This window comes from Hemiscyllium ocellatum, chromosome 46, assembly GCF_020745735.1.
Source record: "Hemiscyllium ocellatum isolate sHemOce1 chromosome 46, sHemOce1.pat.X.cur, whole genome shotgun sequence".
Classification (NCBI taxonomy): Eukaryota; Metazoa; Chordata; class Chondrichthyes; order Orectolobiformes; family Hemiscylliidae; genus Hemiscyllium; species Hemiscyllium ocellatum.
In genome coordinates, this window is record NC_083446.1 from 11,671,969 (window position 1) to 11,692,808 (window position 20,840).

General features: G+C 51.1%; 2 protein-coding genes across 5 annotated transcripts in view; one reads left to right on the top strand and one right to left on the bottom strand.

Moving 5' to 3' along the window:
* The window catches only part of LOC132836369 (pyruvate carboxylase, mitochondrial-like), a 721,522-nt gene that overhangs the window by 276,816 nt on the left and 423,866 nt on the right, over positions 1–20,840 (bottom strand). The window lies entirely within an intron of this gene.
* Positions 2,619–20,840, top strand: part of lrfn4a (leucine rich repeat and fibronectin type III domain containing 4a) — a 28,965-nt gene continuing 10,743 nt past the window's right edge. The window contains exons 1-2 of the mRNA XM_060855344.1: positions 2,619–2,999; positions 14,182–15,619. Of these exons, the coding sequence (XP_060711327.1) occupies positions 14,202–15,619 (1,418 nt within the window). The 5' untranslated portion in view covers positions 2,619–2,999; positions 14,182–14,201. The remainder of the gene's footprint in view (positions 3,000–14,181; positions 15,620–20,840) is intronic.

Genomic DNA, 20,840 nt, shown 5'->3' on the forward strand with positions numbered 1-20,840 from the left:
CCGGGCTTCAAGTGGTTTGGGAGGGAGAGAATTCAACATTTCCAGGAGTTGTGGACGTAGTGATTGCTCACACACACTGCACAGGGTCTGGCTGTACTGCCCTGACCATACTTCCTCTGTACCGGATACTTTGTGGAATCCCTACAGTGTGGAAACAGGCCATTTGGCCCATCGCATCTGCACTGACCCTCCAAGGAGGAGCATTATACCCAGACCTAGCACTGCCAAGCCTATCCTGTTAGGTCCACGTTTTCCATGGGTTAACCCCACCCTAACCCTGCACATCCCTGATATGCTGGGACAATTTAGCACGGCCAATCCACCCTAACCTGCACATCCCTGGGCACTATGGGACAATTTAGCATGGCCAATCCACCCTAACCTGCACATCCCTGGGCACTACGGGGACAATTTAGTACGACCAATCCACCCTAACCTGCACATCCCTGGGCACTACGGGGACAATTTAGCACGGGCCAATCCACCCTAACCTGCACATCCCTGGGCACTATGGGACAATTTAGCACGGCCAATCCACCCTAACCTGCACATCCCTGGGCACTATGGGACAATTTAGCACGGCCAATCCACCCTAACCTGCACATCCCTGGGCACTATGGGACAATTTAGCATGGCCAATCCACCCTAACGTACACATCCCTGGGCACTATGGAACAATTTAGCACGGCCAATCCACCCTAACCTGCACATCCCTGGGCACTACGGGGACAATTTAGCATGGCCAATCCACCCTAACGTACACATCCCTGGACACTATGGGACAATTTAGCACGGCCAATCCACCCTAACCTGCACATCCCTGGGCACTATGGGACAATTTAGCACGGCCAATCCACCCTAACCTACACATCCCTGGGCACTATGGGACAATTTAGCACGGCCAATCCACTCTAACCTGCACACCTTTGGACTGTGGGAGGAAACCGGAGCACCCTGATGGAACCCACACAGACACAGGGAGAATGTTCAAACTCCACACAGAACAGTCAACTGAGGGTGGATTTGAGGCTGCAGTGCTAATCACTGAGACCCCCCCTCCCTCTGGTGCCATTAACCTTGAATCTAGCACTTGCTTTGACACCCTCCATCTACTAATCAAGTGTGGGACATGTCCATGCCCGCGGAATTAAACCCGGGCATCGTTAACCTCTGACCTCTCACCTCAAAGGTTGCGCCAGGTGTTTCGGGTGCAGCGTGCCAGGAGGCCGCTCCGCCTATCTAACCCCTGCTGCCTCGTGGAAAGCGCTGTGTCATTTATCCCGACCTCTGTCATGTCGCCCATCGGCTCTGTTTTGGGGCTTTACCCATCTCTTCACATTGTGCTGACCTGTCGCAGGGTAGGGCGCCCTGCCGTCCTGCCCCGCCTTCCCGCCCAAAAGCTGAAGGAGCCGAAAGGATCCTCCGTCCTGCCTGCCAGCTCTCAGCTGAGGGGTTTGAATGTGGAACAGCGGCAGGTCCTTGCTGCTTCCATCGGAGGGAGTCAGGGCTCCAATCTGCAGTGCCACCACATCGGTGTTAATCTGCTGACAACGAGGGAAGTCGGGGGAGAGAGAGAGAGAGAGAGACAGCACAGCAGGCGACCGAATGGCCAGAGTGGGGGTGGTTCTGCAGATTGAAAACCGGCTGATCCCTCCGACTAAACCTTCCTGGAGTCACGGTGTGAAGGCAGGCACAGTGAGACAGGAGGATGGACCTGTGACTGTGGAGCCCCGGGCTGCTGAGGGCCAGAATGTAATCTGTCTGCGACATCCTACAGTGCTGAGAAAGTTCCCTTTCCAGTGAAGGGGCTGGACCCGACCGAGAGAGGAGAGGGAGAGACGGACGGAACGCAAGACAGATCGGGAGTGAGGCAGAGGCACAGAGAAAGGCAGTGAGAGAGGAGAGATAGAGAGAGAGAGAGAGAGAGAGAGTGAGTGAAAAAGACATAGAGAAAGGCAGTGAGAGAGCAGAGAGAAAGAGTGAAACAGAGACACAGAAAGACAGTGAGAGAGAAGGAGAGATGAAGAGAGAGTGAAACACAGACACAGAGAAAGGTAGTGAGAGAGAAGGGGAGAGACAGAGGGAGAGATTGTGAGAACGAAACAGAGACACAGAGAAAGACAGTGAGAGAGAAGGAAAGACGGAGAGAGAGAGAGAGTGAGACAGAGACACAGTGAAAGGCAGTGTGTCGAGAGGGAGATACGGAGACAAAGTGAGGCAGAGACAGAAGAGAGGGAGAGAAGGAGAGACAGTGTGAGATAGAGATACAGAGAAAGGCAGTGACAAGCAGAGAGAGAGAGAGAGAGAGAGAGAGAGAGAGAGAAATACACAGAGGTAGAGAGAAAGAGTCAGAGACACAAGCGAGGGTGACAGAGAGAGAAGGACTGAACCAGAGAGACAGAGGCAGAAAAAGAGACAGATTCGAGAAAGTGAGAGAACAGACAGAATTGAGAGAGAGCATGATGAAGCAGAGATAGAGAAAGATAGGACTGGCAAATAGCAAGATAAAGATAGCGGGTGACAGAGATACAGAGAGAGCCCAAGAGAGAGGCTGGGGGAGAGAGAGAGAGAGAGAGGGGGGGGGTGGAGGTGGGGGGGGGAGAGAGAGAGAGGGCGAGACGGACAGAGAGCAAAAGACAGTGTGTGTGTCTCAACCACCAGCACTGGAGAAATCAAAGACAAAAAAATGAGCAGGTTCCTTTGGAATGTATTTCTGCTCTTTCCAGCTACAGGCAGATACAAACGGATCTCTGGAGCCTGACTATTAAACAGCTCGCGTCGAGCTGAGCTGCATTCGAGGGATCTACTGAAAAGTGGGGGCAAAAAGGAAAAGCACACAGAGAGAGAGAGAGAGAGAGAACACACCTCGCATCTCTCCAGGAGCAGCTGAAGATGTCCGAGCAAAGCCGAGCACTGGGGCTCGCAGGACAGGCGAGACCGGGGAGTCTGCAAGCCGGAGTGTCGCCGACACAGAGCTAAATGCCTCTCCAACCAGAAAGGTAAACTTAAAAGACACGAGACAAAAAGGGAGATGAAGCAATGGAATAAAGAAAGGGCTTTCCAGAGCAATGTTCCGCGTAGTAGGGCAAACGATTGACTGAAGGGGATGAGGTCTAAGTGTCATGTCATTAGCCTGTGAAGGTCATTGTCAAAACGACAGAATTTGCAATGAAATTGCCGTTTGCTTTTGTACACGGAGTGTGTGTGTGTGTGTGTTTGTGGTGTGTTTTTGTAGCAGTGGATGTGTTTCTGCAGAGGTTTTAACCCTTGCACTGCTTCCTACGAGCCAGTCCTGCTCACATGCAATTCGGATTGAGCTGACAACACTGTAGTTAAAGTGAAGACAGCATTGAAGACTGCCCCTGCTGTTCTGCCTTCGCCTGTATCAGCCAAATGACAAAGTACTGAGATCAATTTGCTTCAGCATGTTTAAATAAACCAGGTCATTGGCGTGTGCCTGTCTCACAAAGCGCAGAGACTTGGCGGCTGTCTTAATCAAAAAATATATTTGCTGCAGCACAGTTTTCCTGATGCCAAGTGATTTACTGGCAGGATTCTCATGCTAATAAGGAAACTGGCTGCTGGTACAATCGTGCTTTCCTGCAGATTGATTCACACACACACATTTTTACACAAACAACAGTCCCTCAGTATCTCTCTCACACACTCAAACAACTCACTCCCTCCCTCACACACACACACACAGATAACTCACTCACTCACTCCCTCACACACACACAAATAACTCACTCACTCACTCCCTCACACACACACAAATAACTCACTCCCTCCCTCACACACACACACACAGATAACTCACTCACTCCCTCACGCACACACACACAAATAACTCACTCCCTCCCTCACACACACACACACAGATAACTCACTCACTCCCTCACGCACACACACACAAATAACTCACTCCCTCCCTCACACACACACACAGATAACTCATTCACTCCCTCACGCACACAAACAACTGATTCACTCCCTCACACACACACACACAGATAACTGATTCACTCCCACACACACACACACACACAAACAACTGATTCACTCCCTCACACACACACACACACACACACACACACACACAGATAACTGATTCACTCCCACACACACACACACACAAACAACTGATTCACTCCCTCACACACACACACACACACACACACACACACACACAGATAACTGATTCACTCCCTCACACACACACACACACAGATAACTGATTCACTCCCTCACACACACACACACACACACACACACACACAGATAACTGATTCACTCCCTCACACACACACACACACAGATAACTGATTCACTCCCTCACACACACACACACAGATAACTGATTCACTCCCTCACACACACACACACACAGATAACTCATTCACTCCCTCACGCACACAAACAACTGATTCACACACACACACACACACACACACACACACACACACACACACACACACACACACACACACACACACACCTCATTCACTCCCTCACACACAAATAACTCATTCACTCCCTCACACACACACAAACAACTCACTCACTCACTCCCTCACACACACAGAGAAATAACTCACTCACACACACACACACAAACAACTCACTCACTCCCTCTCACACACTCAAGCAACTCACTCAGTCCCTCTCTCACACACTCAAACAACTCACTCAGTCCCTCTCACACACACAACGTACTCACCCAGTCTCACTCAGACACGCTCACAAACAATTCATTCTCACTCTCTCACACACTCATTCATATTCACACAATCGCACTCACACAAACAACACATGCTCTCACTTACACACATACTCACCCACTCTCACTCACACATAATCAATTCACACACAAACTCCCACAAACAACTCATACACCCACACTCTCACACATACATTCACTCTCATACACACACACTTTTTCAGTCACACTCACTCACTCTCCCACACACACACACATACAGGCTCTCTCTCTCTCTCTCTCACATACATGCACACACCATTTTCAGCATTCACTCTCAATACTGTCCCAAAACAGGTGGTTCCCTTTCACTGGCCAACTAAATGAGGAGAACACCTCCTGACCAGACCCCGAAACCACCAACAGAATTGCACAGTGCTACAATCTGACTGTTCTCAAGTAATCAGTAAACATTTTTATTTATTAATTAGTGCGCTGGTTAATATGTGCCGTCCCCTGTTCCCAGTAGGAAAGATGAGAAAACACTTGGTTTTGCAAAACCATTGTCAGTCCTTTCCTCCAAAGTAACATGGGGATGGAAGAGGGTGATTCATGTGGAGAGTGTCAGTGACAGGGTTAACAACAGCTACTCCTAATGTTAAGACATAACCACAATGTACACCCACAAATGCCAACACAGTGACATGGTGGCTCAGTGGTTAGCACTGCTACCTCACAGCACCAGGGACCTCAGGCAACTGTCTGTGTGGACTCCCCGTGTCTGTGTGGGTTTCCTCCGGGTGCTCCGGTTTCCTCCCACAGTCCAAAGATGTCAGGGTGGATTAGCAAGAGGCTGGAAGAACACAGCAGGCCAGGCAGCATCAGCAGGTGGAGAAGTCAATGCTTCAGGTTCTTCAGGTCTGGTTAGGCAGATTGACCATGCTAAATTACCCCCAGTGTTCAGGGATGTGTAAGTTAGGGGGTTAGCTAAGGGAAATGCAGGGTTACAGGGACAAGCTAGGGAATGGATCTGGGCTGGGTGCCCTTTGGACAGTCAGTGTGGACTTGTTGGGCTGAATGGCCTGTTTCCACATTGTAGGATTTCTATGAAAGCTCACAAAAGAACAGGTTATGCGTCAAAATCAACATGCGTATCCCCCCAAAGAAAGCTATCTTGCTGATAACGTGAACATTTCTCCCTGCATTCTGCATGGCCTAGTCTGTCCTCTGCCACATGGGTGGGGCCTTCCTGTTCCTGCCAGCAAACATGAGCTCCCAATCCCCTGCCCCCACGCAGTGTCACAGAGCTGCCGATTCCAAAGCTGGTCCCTCGTGACGATATTCCAAATGGGAACGCCGGCTCGGCCTGACCAATCAGGAATTACCCCACTCCTGTCATGAAGAAACCCTCCTTTGGTGGGGCGGTACATCCACATCTCAGCCCAGCCATCGATGTAATGACAAGCTAATGTTCGATAAGGGGGAAACTGAAGCCTCTTGACAACATACCCTTTGGTGAGAATATGGGCAAAGAATTGCCCATGCCTTGATGCCCCTTGTACCTGCTCACGCCACTCCAGAGGGCAATTAGGGGCCCAATACATGGTCGGCATGGAAACAGACCCTTCGGTCCAACTCGTCTATACCAACCAGATATCCCAACCCAATCTAGTCCCACCTGCCAGCACCCGGCCCATATCCCTGCAAACCCTTCCTATTCATATACCCATCCAGATGCCATTTAAATGTTGTCATTGTACCAGCCTCCACCACTTCCTCTGGCAGCTCATTCCATACACGTACCACCCTCTGTGTGAAAAAGTTGCTCCTTAGGTCCCTTTTAAATCTTTTCCCTCTCACCCTAAACCTATGCCCCTCTAGTTCTGGACTCCTCCACCCTGTGAAAAAGAACTTGGCTATTTACCCTATCCATGTCCCTCCTGGTTTTATTAACCTCTGTAAGGTCACCCCTCAGCCTCTGATACTCCAGGGCAAAACATCCCAGCCTCTGCTGAGAACCCAAACCAATATAACATAGAGTCATAGAGATGTACAGCATGGAAACAGACCCTTCGGTCCAACCCGTCCATGCCGACCAGGTATCCCAACCCAATCTAGTCCCACCTGCCAGCACCCGGCCCATATCCCTCCAAACCCTTCCTATTCATATACCCATGCAAATGCCTTTTAAATGTTGTCATTGTACCAGCCTCCACCACTTCCTCTGGCAGCTCATTCCATACTCTGTGTGGAAAAGTTGCCCTTTAGGTCTCTTTTATATCTTTCCCTCTCATCCTAAACCTGTACCTTCTAGTTCTGGACTCCCCCACCCCAGAGAAAAGACGTTGTTTATTTACCCTATCCATGCCCCTCATAATTTTGTAAACCTCTATAAGATCACCCCTCAGCCTCTGACGCTCCAGGGAAAACAGCCCCAGCCTGTTCAGCCTCTCCTATACCTCAAACCCCCCAAACCCGGCAACATCTTTGTAAATCTTTTCTGAACATCTTTCCGATAGGAAGGAGACCAGAATTGCGCAATATTCCAACAGTGGCCTAACCACTGTCCTGTACAGCCGCAACATGACCTCCCAACTCCTGTACTCAATACTCTGACCAATAAAGGAAAACATACCAAAAACCTTCTTCACTATCCTATCTACCTGCGACTCCACCTTCAAGGAGCTATGAGCCTGCACTCCAAGGTCTCTTTGTTCAGCAACACTCCCCAGGACCTTACCATTAAGTGTATAAGTCCTGCTAAGATTTGCTTTTTCAAAATGCAGCACCTCGTATTTATCTGAATTAAACTCCATCTGCCACTTCTTAGCCCATTGGCCCATCTGCTCAAGATCCTGTTGTAATCTGAGGTAACCCTCTTCGCTGTCCACTACACCTCCAATTTTGGTGTCATCTGCAAACTTACTAACTGTACCTCTTATGCTCACATCCAAATAATTTATGTAAATGACAAAAAGTAGAGGACCCAGCACCGATCCTTGTGGCACTCCACTGGTCACAGGCCTCCAGTCTGAAAAACAACCCTCCACCACCACCCTCTGTCTTCTACCTTTGAGCCAGTTCTGTATCCAAATGACTAGTTCTCCCTGTATTCCGTGAGATCTAACCTTGCTAACCAGTCTCCCACGGGAACCTTGTCGAACGCCTGACTGAACATCCGAGTCAATTTTTTTCTGCTCCCCTTAAAAATATCCTTCCAGTAGCAGGGTGACTAGAATTGTAATGAGTACTCCAAAGATGGTCTGGCTAATGTCCTGTCCAACTGCAATGTGAGATCCTAACTCCTATACTCAATGCTCAATGGTGCTGGGTTTGGTGTGGGCCTAACCAGGACAGGAGGGCAGAAAATACCTTCCCTAAAGGGCACCTGGGGACCACCGGGTAATGAAGACGTCCATTGGCAGACGGTTTAGGTGGGGCAAGTGTTGGCCGTGGGGTTTATTACCCCTGAGGCCATCACCTTGCAATGATGTGTTACATCAACCCAAGGAACAAGCGTGGACGTAAGTCGCATGGCACCCAGAAAGCCAACACCATTCGATGCGACCGTGGTCCGACCTCCAGCACCTCCCCTCCCACGGTGGATCCCTCTACCCCCTTTAGTTTACTGATTTCAAGATTTGAAAGGTGCCCAGTGATTGGACAATGACAGCCCCCTGGGCTGGAGTTTTCCCAAGATTCCAAAGGTGACATTGTCCTCTTGAGGTTTCCCGTCTCCGAGGCGCACGTGTGATAGCGACCCGGTGGCTGGGAGCGCTGACATCAGTCCGAAAGGGATTGCCCCCTTTTTCCGAGACTGTGACTCCCTTCGATGCAGAGCCCTCACCCGCGCGAAGCTGCCTCGCAGCGTCTCGCCCCTTTCAGGGGCTTTTGTGCCACGGGTTATCCCGTGACAACAGGCACTGAACGAGTGACGAGTCGGAAAACGTTCTCACCCGCTTGCAGCTTGCGAGCGGCGTCCTGAGCTGTTTGGGCTAAAGAGCAGCTAACTTGATGCAAGTTGGCTTGGATCGCACTCACTTGGAGAGGGAACATTTGAAGGTTAAAAGAGATTTTGACAAACCCTGCAAAGGAATTCCACATAAAACCCTCGTCATTCATGAAATCATGAAGCGAATCCAACAACAGAAACTGACATGCGTTAAAAGGGAACAGAAACAATGAAGAGGGAGAGACAAGGGATGTCCAATTTGAAGAGAAACAGATGTTCGTACATGGAACGCTTGACTTCTCCAAATTAAGACCCTCCCGAGGAAAATAATTTCTTGCAAATTCTGGGATAGATTCACACTGCACTGTTGACTACAATCAGCATCGATAACCTCTGCACATCTCCTGTGAACTCTGCCCACTTGACATCACGTGGTCACACTTGGATTGGTGCTAGCCAAGTAAACTGGTCATGCTGCAGTTACAGCCTTCCCCCAGCAGAGGCACCACTGTGCGATGGGTTAACCCAGGGAGTTTCCCGTCAAAATCCTGCCAGGAGAAGCTGGAGAAGTGGGGAGTGTTTTGCTTTGATAGGCAGGGACGGTCAATATCACGAAGGGTTCGGTTTTTCGGGTCCCCTGTTCTCCGCATTCCCACAGGGGGGACCCAGGATTTGCTGGGGAAGTCAGCACTTGCCAGCTGTCCTGAAGTGCCCCTTGAACTGGGCTCCGTCATTTCAGAAGGACGGTCCAGAGTCGCTGTGGGGGTCTGGAGTTGCATGTAGGCCAGATTGTGTAAGGATGAAGATTTCTATTACTGAAAGGCATCCATGAAGTAGATATTTTTTTTTAGATTATTTACAGTGTGGAAACAGGCCCTTCAGCCCAACAAGTCCACACCGACCCGCAACCCACCCATACCCCTACCCCTACATATACCCCTTACCTAACACTATGGGCAATTTAGAATGGCCAATTGACCTGACCCGCACATCTTTGGACTGTGGGAGGAAACCGGAGCACCCGGAGGAAACCCACGCAGACACGGGGAGAACGTGCAAACTCCACACAGTCAGTCGCCTGAGGTGGGAATTGAACGCAGGTCCCTGGCGCTGTGAGGCAGCAGTGCTAACCACTGTGCCACCGCACCATGCTTTCGCAATTGTCAATGATGGTTGTCACGGTTACCATCCCCGAGACTAGCATCGTATTCGGAATTGAAATTCTACCAAGTTGCTGTGGTGAGACATAACATTCACCCTTGTTAACTGGTCCTCTGGGATTGATACAGACACACACACACACAGACACACACACACACACACAGACACACACTCACAGACACACACGCACAGACACACACTCACAGACACACACGCACACACACACACACAGACATACACACACACACAGACACACACACACAGACACACACGCACAGACACACACGCACACACACACACACAGACATACACACACACACACACAGACACACACTCACAGACACACACGCACACATACAAACACACACACACTCACAGAAGATCAGTTCATTTCCATTCCCAATCACTGTAGGCCAGGCCTTGTAAGGAGATCAGATTTCCTTTCCTAAAGGGCATTACTGAATGAGAGAGGTTTTTCCTGACAATCAACACTGCTTTCATGGTCATCATGAATTCCAGACGTTCAAAAATAAAATTAATTTAAGATTTTCATTGAATTTAAATTCCACCATCTGCACTAGTGGGATTTGAAACCACGTTGCCAGAACATTCCCTGGGTCTCTGGATTAATAACACCACTAGGCACGTGTCTGTGTGTCTGTGAGACAGGGAGAGAGAGAGAGGTGTGTGTGTGTCTGTGAGACAGAGGGAGAGAGAGAGGTGTGTGTGTGTGTGAGACAGAGAGAGGTGTGTGTGTGTCTGTGAGACAGAGGGAGAGAGAGAGGTGTGTGTGTGTCTGTGAGAGAGAGAGAGAGAGAGAAAGTGTGTGTGTGTCTGTGAGACAGAGACAGAGAGAGGTGTGTGTGTGTCTGTGAGACAGAGGGAGAGAGAGAGGTGTGTGTGTGTCTGTGAGAGAGAGAGAGAGAGAGAGAGAGAGAGAAAGTGTGTGTGTGTCTGTGAGACAGAGAGAGAGGTGTGTGTGTGTCTGTGAGACAGAGGGAGAGAGAGAGGTGTGTGTGTGTCTGTGAGAGAGAGAGAGAGAGAGAGAGAAAGTGTGTGTGTGTCTGTGAGACAGAGAGAGAGGTGTGTGTGTGTCTGTGAGACAGAGGGAGAGAGAGAGGTGTGTGTGTGTCTGTGAGAGAGAGAGAGAGAGAGAGAGAGAAAGTGTGTGTGTGTCTGTGAGACAGAGAGAGAGGTGTGTGTGTGTCTGTGAGACAGAGGGAGAGAGAGGTGTGTGTGTGTCTGTGAGAGAGAGAGAGAGAGAGAGAGAAAGTGTGTGTGTGTCTGTGAGACAGAGAGAGAGGTGTGTGTGTGTCTGTGAGACAGAGGGAGAGAGAGAGGTGTGTGTGTGTGTCTGTGAGAGAGAGAGAGAAAGTGTGTGTGTGTCTGTGAGACAGAGAGAGAGGTGTGTGTGTGTCTGTGAGACAGAGACAGAGAGAGAGGTGTGTGTGTTTCTGTGAGACAGAGACAGAGAGAGAGGTGTGTATATGTCTGTAAGACAGAGAGAGAGGTATGTGTCTGTGAGACAGAGACAGAGAGAGAGGTGTGTGTGTTTCTGTGAGACAGAGACAGGGAGAGAGGTGTGTATATGTCTGTAAGACAGAGAGAGAGGTATGTGTCTGTGAGACAGAGACAGAGAGAGAGGTGTGTGTGTTTCTGTGAGACAGAGAGAGAGAGAGGTGTGTATATGTCTGTAAGACAGAGAGAGAGGTATGTGTCTGTGAGACAGAGACAGAGAGAGAGGTGTGTGTGTGTGTCTGTGAGACAGAGAGAGAGGTGTGTGTGTCTCACAGAGACAGAGAGAGAGAGAGAGAGGTGTGTGTGTGTGTCTGTGAGACAGAGAGAGAGAGGTGTGTGAGTGTGTCTGTGAGACAGAGAGAGAGGTGTGTGTGTCTGTGAGACAGAGAGAGACAGAGAGAGAGGTGTGTGTGTGTGTGTCTGTGAGACAGAGACAGAGAGAGAGAGAGGTGTGTGTGTGTCTGTGAGACAGAGAGAGAGAGGTGTGTGAGTGTCTGTGAGACAGAGAGAGAGAGAGGTGTGTGTGTGTGTGTGTGTGTGTGTGTGAGACAGAGAGAGAGGTGTGTGTCTGTGAGACAGAGAGAGAGAGAGGTGAATGTGTGTCTGTGAGAAGGAGAGAGAGAGGTGTGTGTAGGTCTGTGAGACAGAGAGAGGTGTGTGTGTCTGTGAGTAGGAGAGAGAGAGGTGTGTGTAGGTCTGTGAGACAGAGAGAGAGGTAGGTGTGTGTGTGTGTGTGTGTGTGTGTGTGTGTGTGTGTGTGTGTGTGTGTGTATCTGTGAGACAGAGAGAGAGAGAGAAGTGTGTGTGTATACATCAAACAGATTCAACTGAGGGGATGCCTGAGTCTGAGGGATTTTCCAGGAGGGCGAGATGACAGATGGGGAGGGGTGACTAAATGGAGCATGGAGGACGATATGGTGGAGCGTAATCTTTGAGCACAGTTAACCCCCAACCTCCCTCAGGTAAACTGACAAGTCGGTGGAAACCGAAGGAGGCCACTCAGCCCCCAATGTCACTGATATCCCTGAACCTACTCTGTCACTGAGCTGGGCGAGACCACGGCAATTCTATGACTCTACTCCACAAACAGAAATTGGCCCGTCATTCCATTTGAGCACCTTTGTAAACAAAGAATTCCCAACCTCCGATTTTAAAACTGACACCGATCAATTGACCTGAAGAACAATTACTGCGGAGGACCGACTGTGCCAGTGATCCTCAGGACAGGACAGTTTGACTCAGGTTGGGCAGAAGGAGAAGTTACGTTTCACGTCCATCCCCAGCCGCCTTCCCCCACCCCACGCTCCCCCCACCCCAGCCCCCGCCAACTCCCCTCCCAACCCTCCCGATCCCATCTTTAACCAGATACACAGCAGTGGAGTAAATTGCTAGACTGAAATAGAAAGTTAGACCATCCCGAATTAACGCGTAACCATTTGCAAGGCACACCGATACACCTGAACAGTACTGAAGTGGCCACGGATGGAGATCTCAGCACCAAATAGGACCTTTCACCCTCTCCATTTAAGTGCAGCTCCTTGTGAGGCTGTTTCACAACATATTTCAGCAGTTTCACGTGGCGCGCGCACGCGACCCAATCCTATTTTGTTTTCTGCTGCCAAGGGTCAGCATGCCTCACTTCCGATCGCTCCACAAAATCCTTCTGACGCTCTTGATTACTGTTTCTGTTCTTCTGACCAGCTTTGAGTCAAATTGACCAGCTCACCGACCCCCTCCCCACCCCCAGCCCTTCTCCTGCGCACCATGCTTTCAAAGGGAGTCCTTGAAAACTGCATCCACCACATCACCTCCCCCCAACCCCAACCCCAAGCTACATCTCGGTCACCATGTCAGCCATTTTGAAGTGAATTATGTCCGGATTAACTCTTTGTGAAGCAGTCACTCTCTACTCTGATACGGACGTGAAGAGATTTCAGTTGAGTCGGACATTGGTTAGATTAATTTTTTTTTCATGAAGGTGCTCTCAGGCTTCTGACACGTCACGGGATGAGCTGACAAAGCCAGCACCAAATATCCACCAGGAAGAAGGAGGTGGCAAGGAACTTAATTGGCACTGAACAATTTGCAAGGACCAAGTTAAGAATCGGCCCTCATTGATCGAGATCATAGAGTCCCTGCAGTGTGTAAACAGGCCCTTCGGCCCAACAAATCCACACTGACCCATTCCTCTGTAACTAATGCACCTAACCTGCGCATCCCTGAACACTGCGGGCTACTTAGCATGGCCAATCCACCCTAACCTGCACACCTTTGGATTGTGGGAGGAAACCGGAGCACCAGGAGGAAACCCCACGCAGGGGAGTGTGTGCAAACCCCACACAGACACTCGCCCGAGTCCCCGGCGCTGTGAGGCAGCAGTGCCAACCACTGAGCCACCCTTGGAGTCACATGGAGGTCAGGCAAATCAAAGACAACAGAAATCTTTCCCTAAAGGACCTGAGGGGTCAAGAAGCATTTTCATTGTACTGTCACGTCCACCGTGACTCATTCCGAGATATCTATTCCTGGTTTATTGGGGGGAGCAAGGGTTGGGGGAAAAGGCAGGAAAATGGACTTAAGGATGATCACGGAATCAAGTGTTTGGGGGGGGGGGAATGGCAGGAAAATGGATTTTAGGATGAGTTGAGGTAAAATGCAGGAAGCTGGATATGAAGACAATCAAGGATTGCAGGGTAAAGGCTAGAAAATGGACCTTTGGATGATCAGGTCAGTCGGGATGTCATTGAGTAGTGGAGCTGACTGGATGGGCTGAATGGCCTCATTCTGGCCCTGGGTCTGATGGATGGGGGGGTTGTGCCCCGGGCTAATCCCGTGCGTTTCTTGCCCACAGGTCTCCCTGACGGATCAACGATGCAAAGGCTCCTCCTGGGCTGCCTGCTGGTCGGGGCCTTGACAGCACAGGCTGAGGCGTGCCCCTTTCACTGCGTGTGCCAGAACCTGTCGGAGTCACTCAGCACGCTGTGCGCCAACAAGGGGCTGCTCTTCGTGCCGGGGAACATCGACCGGCGCACGGTGGAGCTGCGGCTGGCCGACAACTTCATCCGGGCGGTGGGCCAGCAGGATTTCGTCAACATGTCCGGCCTGGTGGACCTCACCCTGTCCCGCAACACCATCGGCTCCATCCAGGCCTTCGCCTTCGCCGACTTGGAGAGCCTGCGCTCGCTGCACCTGGACGGCAACCGGCTCACCGCGCTGCGGGACCACAACCTCAGCGGCCTGGTCAACCTGCAGCACCTCATCATCAACAACAACCAGCTGGTCACCATCGGCGCCGCCGCCTTCGACGACTTCCTGCTCACCCTGGAGGATCTGGACCTGTCCTTCAACAACCTGCAGCGGGTGCCCTGGCGTGCGGTCCGCGCCATGGTCAACCTGCACACCCTCAACCTGGACCACAACCTCATCGAGCACGTGGTGGCGGGCACCTTCGGCGAGTTGGGCAAGCTGGCGCGGCTCGACATGACCTCCAACCGGCTGCGGACGCTGCCGCCCGACCCGCTCTTTGCCCGCTCCCAGGCCGCGCCCCTCGGGCCTTCCCCGCTCTCGCCCGTGGCCCTCAGTTTCGGCGGGAACCCCTTGCACTGCAACTGCGAGCTGCTCTGGCTGCGGCGCCTGGCGCGGCAGAACGACCTGGAGACGTGCGCGGCCCCGCCCCCACTGGCCGGCCGCTACTTCTGGTCGGTGCCGGAAGAAGAGTTTGTCTGTGAGCCGCCGCTCATCACTCGCCACACCCACCGGGTCTGGGTGCTCGAGGGCCAGCGGGCCGCCCTGAAGTGCCGGGCGGTGGGCGACCCGGAGCCCGCCATCCACTGGGTGTCGCCGGGCGACAAGATCGTGGTCAACTCGTCCCGGGTGACCTCCTACCGCAACGGCACCCTGGACATCCTGGTCACCACCGCGGCCGACGACGGCACCTACGCCTGCTTCGCCACCAACGCCGCCGGCGAGTCCAGCGCCCTGGCCGACCTCAAGATCATCCCCCTGCCCCACGGCGGCAACGGCTCGGCCCGGGCCCCCCACCGCCGGCCCGGCTCCTCGGACATCACCACCTCCAACAGGCCGCCCCGGCGACGCCCAGAGGAGCAGCCAGAGGAGGGCGAGGAGGAGGGGGAGGTGCAGGAGGGCCAGGCGGATGAGGAAACCGTTGCCGTGCTGGACGTGACCGACACAGGCGCTCTGGTGCGCTGGCCAAGCGCCGCCTCTCCGCGCCGGGTCTGGATGTACCAGATTCAGTACAACTCCTCGGTGGACGAGACTCTGGTGTACAGGTAGGTCACAGACGCTTGCCGTTTTCGAGACGGTTTGATCCTCGGGTTGAGGTTCAGGTTGAGGGCTCGCTCACCGCGCTGGTAGGTTTGTTCTCAGACGTTTCGTCACCGTGCTCGGTGACATCATCAGTGAGCCTCTGTGGAAGCGCTGGGGTTTGGTCTCACTTTCTATTTACAGCTATCCCCCACTCACTTTACGCCACTTGGCTTTTATGAAAGACCTACATGAGTACCTGTATTCGCTAACTGAAAGAAATCCGTAGATGGTTTTCGCTTTTACGAAACATCCGTCTCATATAAATGAACGCTTCTTCGCTTTACGCCATTTCAGTTTGTGAAAGATTTCACAGGAACGCTCTACTTTCAGAGAGCGGGGGATACCTGGATGCGCCTTGGTCTGGTAAACATGGGCGATATCATTTCTAGTCCTTTTCCTCAGAGGTTGGTAATTGGGCTCCAAATCAATGTGTTTGTTGATGGAGTTCGGGTCGGAATGCCAGGCCTCTAGGTCAGGTGAATTGGCCGTGCTAAATTGCCCGTAGTGTTAGGCAAAGGGTAAATGTAGGGTGGGTTGCGCTTCGGCGGGTCGGTGTGGACTTGTTGGGCCGAAGGGCCTGTTTCCACACTGTAAGTAATCTAATCTAATCTAATTCCCGTGCGTGTCTCTGTTTCGGCTGTCCCAGGGGTGGATGTGTTGTCCCAGTCGTCCTTCCTCTGTGCGTAAGGATACTTGGTGATAGTGGGTCATGTCCTTTAGGGGCTAGTTGGTGTTTGTGTATCCTAGTGGCTAGCTTTCTGCCTATGTAGCGTTTGTTACAGAGTAGGTTTAGTCTTGTCTGGCACAGCGCTATGAGACTCCTTCTTCTGTTCCATCACCACCTGGCTCCCTTCCCTGTGTGGCACCTGCCTTCACCATCCAAGACTGCTCGGAGCGAGATTTGCTCAGAGGACAGGCTCAGGGTTCGGATGATAAAGATGTAGTTGGGGTGGGGTGGCGGAGGGGTTCTGAATCCCTGGAACAACGGGACACGAGGTGGTGGGGGGGGGGGAACACAGGATGGGAATGGGCAGTTTCAGTCACAAAGAGAGAATCGGATGAACCGGGAAAATAAATTAAACTCCAAAGAGCTGCAGAAGTTGGAAGCCAGGAACTGCTGGAGAAATTCAGCAGGTCTCGCAGCATCGGGTGGAGAGAGAAAGCAGAGTTAACATTTCGGATCCAGGCACTCTCCTTCAGAGCTGAGTTATTAGGGTAAATTAGGCTCATGGTCCTTTGAGCACAGGCTCAGGGAAGACTTTATTTTCTCTCATAGGGTGATGGAAGATGGTGGAATTTAAATGCATTAATTTTGCCTTTGTCCATGAAACGTCGATTGTAAAGGAATTGTCCGTTGCCCTTACCCAGTCTGACCTACACATGATTCACAACTTTAACATTTTTTTCACGGGATGTGGGTGTCGTAGGCTGGGCCCAGCGTTTATTCTCTGCCCCTAGATGCCCCGTGGGAAGGTGGTGGAGGACCCACCATATTGAACCGCTGTAAGTGGCGCAGTTTGACCCACAATGCCCTGAGGGAGGGGATTCCAGGATTTTGACCCAGCGACACTGAAGGAACGGCGACATATTTCGATGAGGAGCAGCACAGAGGGGTGGTGTGCCCATATGTATCTGCTGCCCTTGCCCTTCCAGGTGGACATGGTGGTGGGTTTGGAGTGTGCTGTCTGAGGAGCCTTGAGCTTTTGAAATTGCCCTCTCTGGCCAAGAGAGTGAACAGTTTTGTCATGAAGTCAGAAAGGAATAAGGCCTGGTTTCTGATCAGAAATGAACTAAACTGATACAGAGTCATAGAGATGTACAGCACGGAAACAGACCCTTCGGTCCAACCCGTCCATGCCGACCAGATATCACAACCCAATCTAGTCCCACCTGCCAGCACCCGGCCCATATCTCTCCTAACCCTTCCTTGGTCTCTTTTATAGAACATAGAAAAGTACAGCACAGAACAGGCCCTTTGGCCCACGATGTTGTGCTGAGATTTAATCCTAATGTAAAATATAGTAACTTAACCTACACACCCCTCAACTCACTGCTGTCCATGTGCATGTCCAGCTGTCACTTAAATGTCCCCAATGACTCTGCTTCCACCACCACCACTGGCAACACATCCCATACATTCACAGCTCTCTGTGTAAAGAACCTACCTCTGACATCTCCTTTATACCTTCCTCCTAATATCTTCAAACTATGACCCCTCATCCCAGTCAATCCTGCCCTGGGGAAAAGTCTCTGGCTATTCCTCTCATTACGTTGCATACCTCGACCAGGTCTCCTTTCTTCCTCCTTCTCTCTAGAGAGAAAGGTCCGAGCTTATTCAACCTTTCTTCATAAGGCAAGCCCTCCAGTCCAGGCAGCATCCTGGTAAACCTGCTTTGCACCTTCTCTAAAGCCTCTGTATCTTTCCTATAGTAGGGCGACCAGAACTGGACACAATATTCCAACTGTGGTCTCACCAGGGTATTGTAGAGCTGCAGCAAAACCTCACGGCTCTTAAACTCGATCCCCCTGTTAATGACAGTCAAAACACCATATGCTTTTTTAACAACCCTATCCACTTGGGTGGCAACTTTGAGGGATCTATGTACTTGCACACCCAGATCCCTCTGTTCCTCCACCCTGCCAAGAATCCTGTCTTTTATCCTATATTCAGCATTCAAGTTCCACCTTCCAAAATGCATCATCCAGGTTGAACTCCATCTGCCATTTCTCAGCCCAGCTCTGCATCCTGTCTGGGTCGCGCTGCAGCCTGCAGTAGCCCTCGATACTATCCACAACACCTCCAACCTTTGCGTTATCGGCAATTTTACTAACCCAGCCCTCACCCTCTTCATCCAAGTCATTTATAAAAACGACAAAGAGCAGAGCCCTGTGGGACCCTACTCACCACTGACCTCCAGGCAGAATAATTTCTATCTATAATCACTCTCTGCCTTCTGTCAGCCAACCAATTCTGAATCCAGACAGCCAAGTCTCCCTGTATCCCATACCTGCTGACTTTCTGAATGAGTCTACCATGGGGAATCTTATCAAATATAATCAGCCCAACCTGTTGTTTCACAGCTATCCACAGAAAATGTCAGAAAGGGGCAGTGGACAGAGCAGGAAATTGGCACAAATTTAGCTCGTATGAACAGCCAGTACAGGCTGCAATGGGCTGAACAGTCTCTGCCTGTGCTCTACTCCTTTGACTCTGCAATCAGTTAATTGTTGAGTTGCTGTAGTGCACACTGTAGCAGAGGGAGCGCACACTGTAGCAGAGGGAGTGCACACTGTGGTACAGAGAGTGAAGAAACTTACAGGTCAAGCAGGTTGCTTTGTCCTGGATGGTGTGGAGCTACCCCCCATTCTGGGCGAGCGGGGCGTATTCCCTCACACTCCTGACTTGTGCCTTGTCAACGATGGATAGACTTTGCGAACTCAGAACATGAGTTACTTGCTGCAGTATCCCTAAACTCTGAGCTGCGCTTGTAACTAATGTGTTTATGCGCCAGGTCCAGTTCAGGTTCTGGTCAATTGCATAACCAGGACGCTGATCGTGAGGGGATTCAGCAACAGTCTTTGATCTTTCAATTACTTGCACAAACTCTGCTGCCAATGGGAGGGGGTAATTACAGCATATCAAGTTTACAATGTTAACGTCAGGCATTATTTCTGGCCGGTTCAGTGTACACGTTCTCCCAGTTCTCCCTGTCCTCTTCCTCTTTCATCCCAACAGTGATTTCCTGATAGGTCCAGGTCCATTCCTCAGAGACAGGGGAGTGAACTGCTGCTGTGCCATGACATCAGCAGACCTCCCACCCCCGGGCTATTCTGCCAATCAGACAGCCTTATAACTGTGGGTGTTCCTGTTTCAAAGGCTTTATAGGAAGGGAAAATCACTTCCCACAGAGTCATACAGCACGCAAACAGACCCTTCGGCCCAACCCGTCCACACTGACCCAAATTAAACTCGCCCCACCTTGGCCCATTGCCCCTCCAAACCTCTCCTATTCATGTAACTAACCAAATGCCTTTTAAATGTTGTAACTGAACCTTCACCCACCACTTTCTCTGGCAGTTCATTCCACACACGAACCACCCTGTGGGTAAAAACATTGCCCCTCATGTCCTTTTTAAATCTTTCTCCTCTCATCTTAATTGTGCCTCCTGAGTTTGAACTCCCCCACCCGAGGGAAAAGACCTTTACCATTCACTTTCTCTCTGCTCCTCATGGTTTTATAACATGATATAGGTAGTACCCCGAGAATAGGCCTGACTAATGTCGTGTATAACCTCAATGTGACGTTCCGACTCACGGTGGCTCAGTGGTCAGCACTGCTGCCTCACAGCGCCAGAGACTCGGGTTCAATTCCTGCCTCAGGCGACTGTCTGTGTGCAGTTTGCACATTCTCCCCGTGTCTGTGTGGGTTTCCTCCGGGTGCTCTGGTTTCCTCCCACAGTCCAAAGATAAGCAGGTTCGGTGAATTGGCCGTGGGAAATTGCCCATAGTGTCCAAAGATGTGCAGGTTAGGGTGGATTGGCAATGCTAAATTGCCCGTAGTGTTAGGTGAAGGGGTAAATGTAGGGGAATGGGTCTGGGTGGGTTGCTCTTCGGAGGGTCGGTGTGGACTTGTTGGGCCAAAGGGCCTGTTTCCACACTGTAAGTAATCTAATCTAATCTACTCAAGTGGAGCAATGAAGGCAAATGTACTATACGCCTTCCTAACTACCCTGTTGATTTGTGACACAAATTTCAAAGAATTATGTCCCTGAACCCTGAGCTATCTCTGTTCTACAACACTACCCAGGACCCTATCAGTAATTGTACAAGTTGTGCCCTTGCTTGAATTACCAAAATGCAATTACTTTTCCCTTTCTCTCAGCCCATTTCGAATCTGCGCGGCAGAGGTTAATGTTTTGGCCTTAACCGCTTTCTGTGACAGACAATTCTCATCACGCTCTGGGTGAAGATGTTTCTCTTCATCTCAGTCCTTAGCCCCGGGCGGGCACAGTGGCTCAATGGTCGGCGCTACTGCCTTCCGGCGCCAGGGACCTGCATTCGGTTCTACCCTCCAGCAAATGCCGGCGTGGAGTTTGCACGTTCACCCTGTGTCTGCGTGGGGCACCTGCTAGAGTCCAACGATGCGCAGGTTAGGGTGGACTGGCCGTGGGAAATACAGGGTT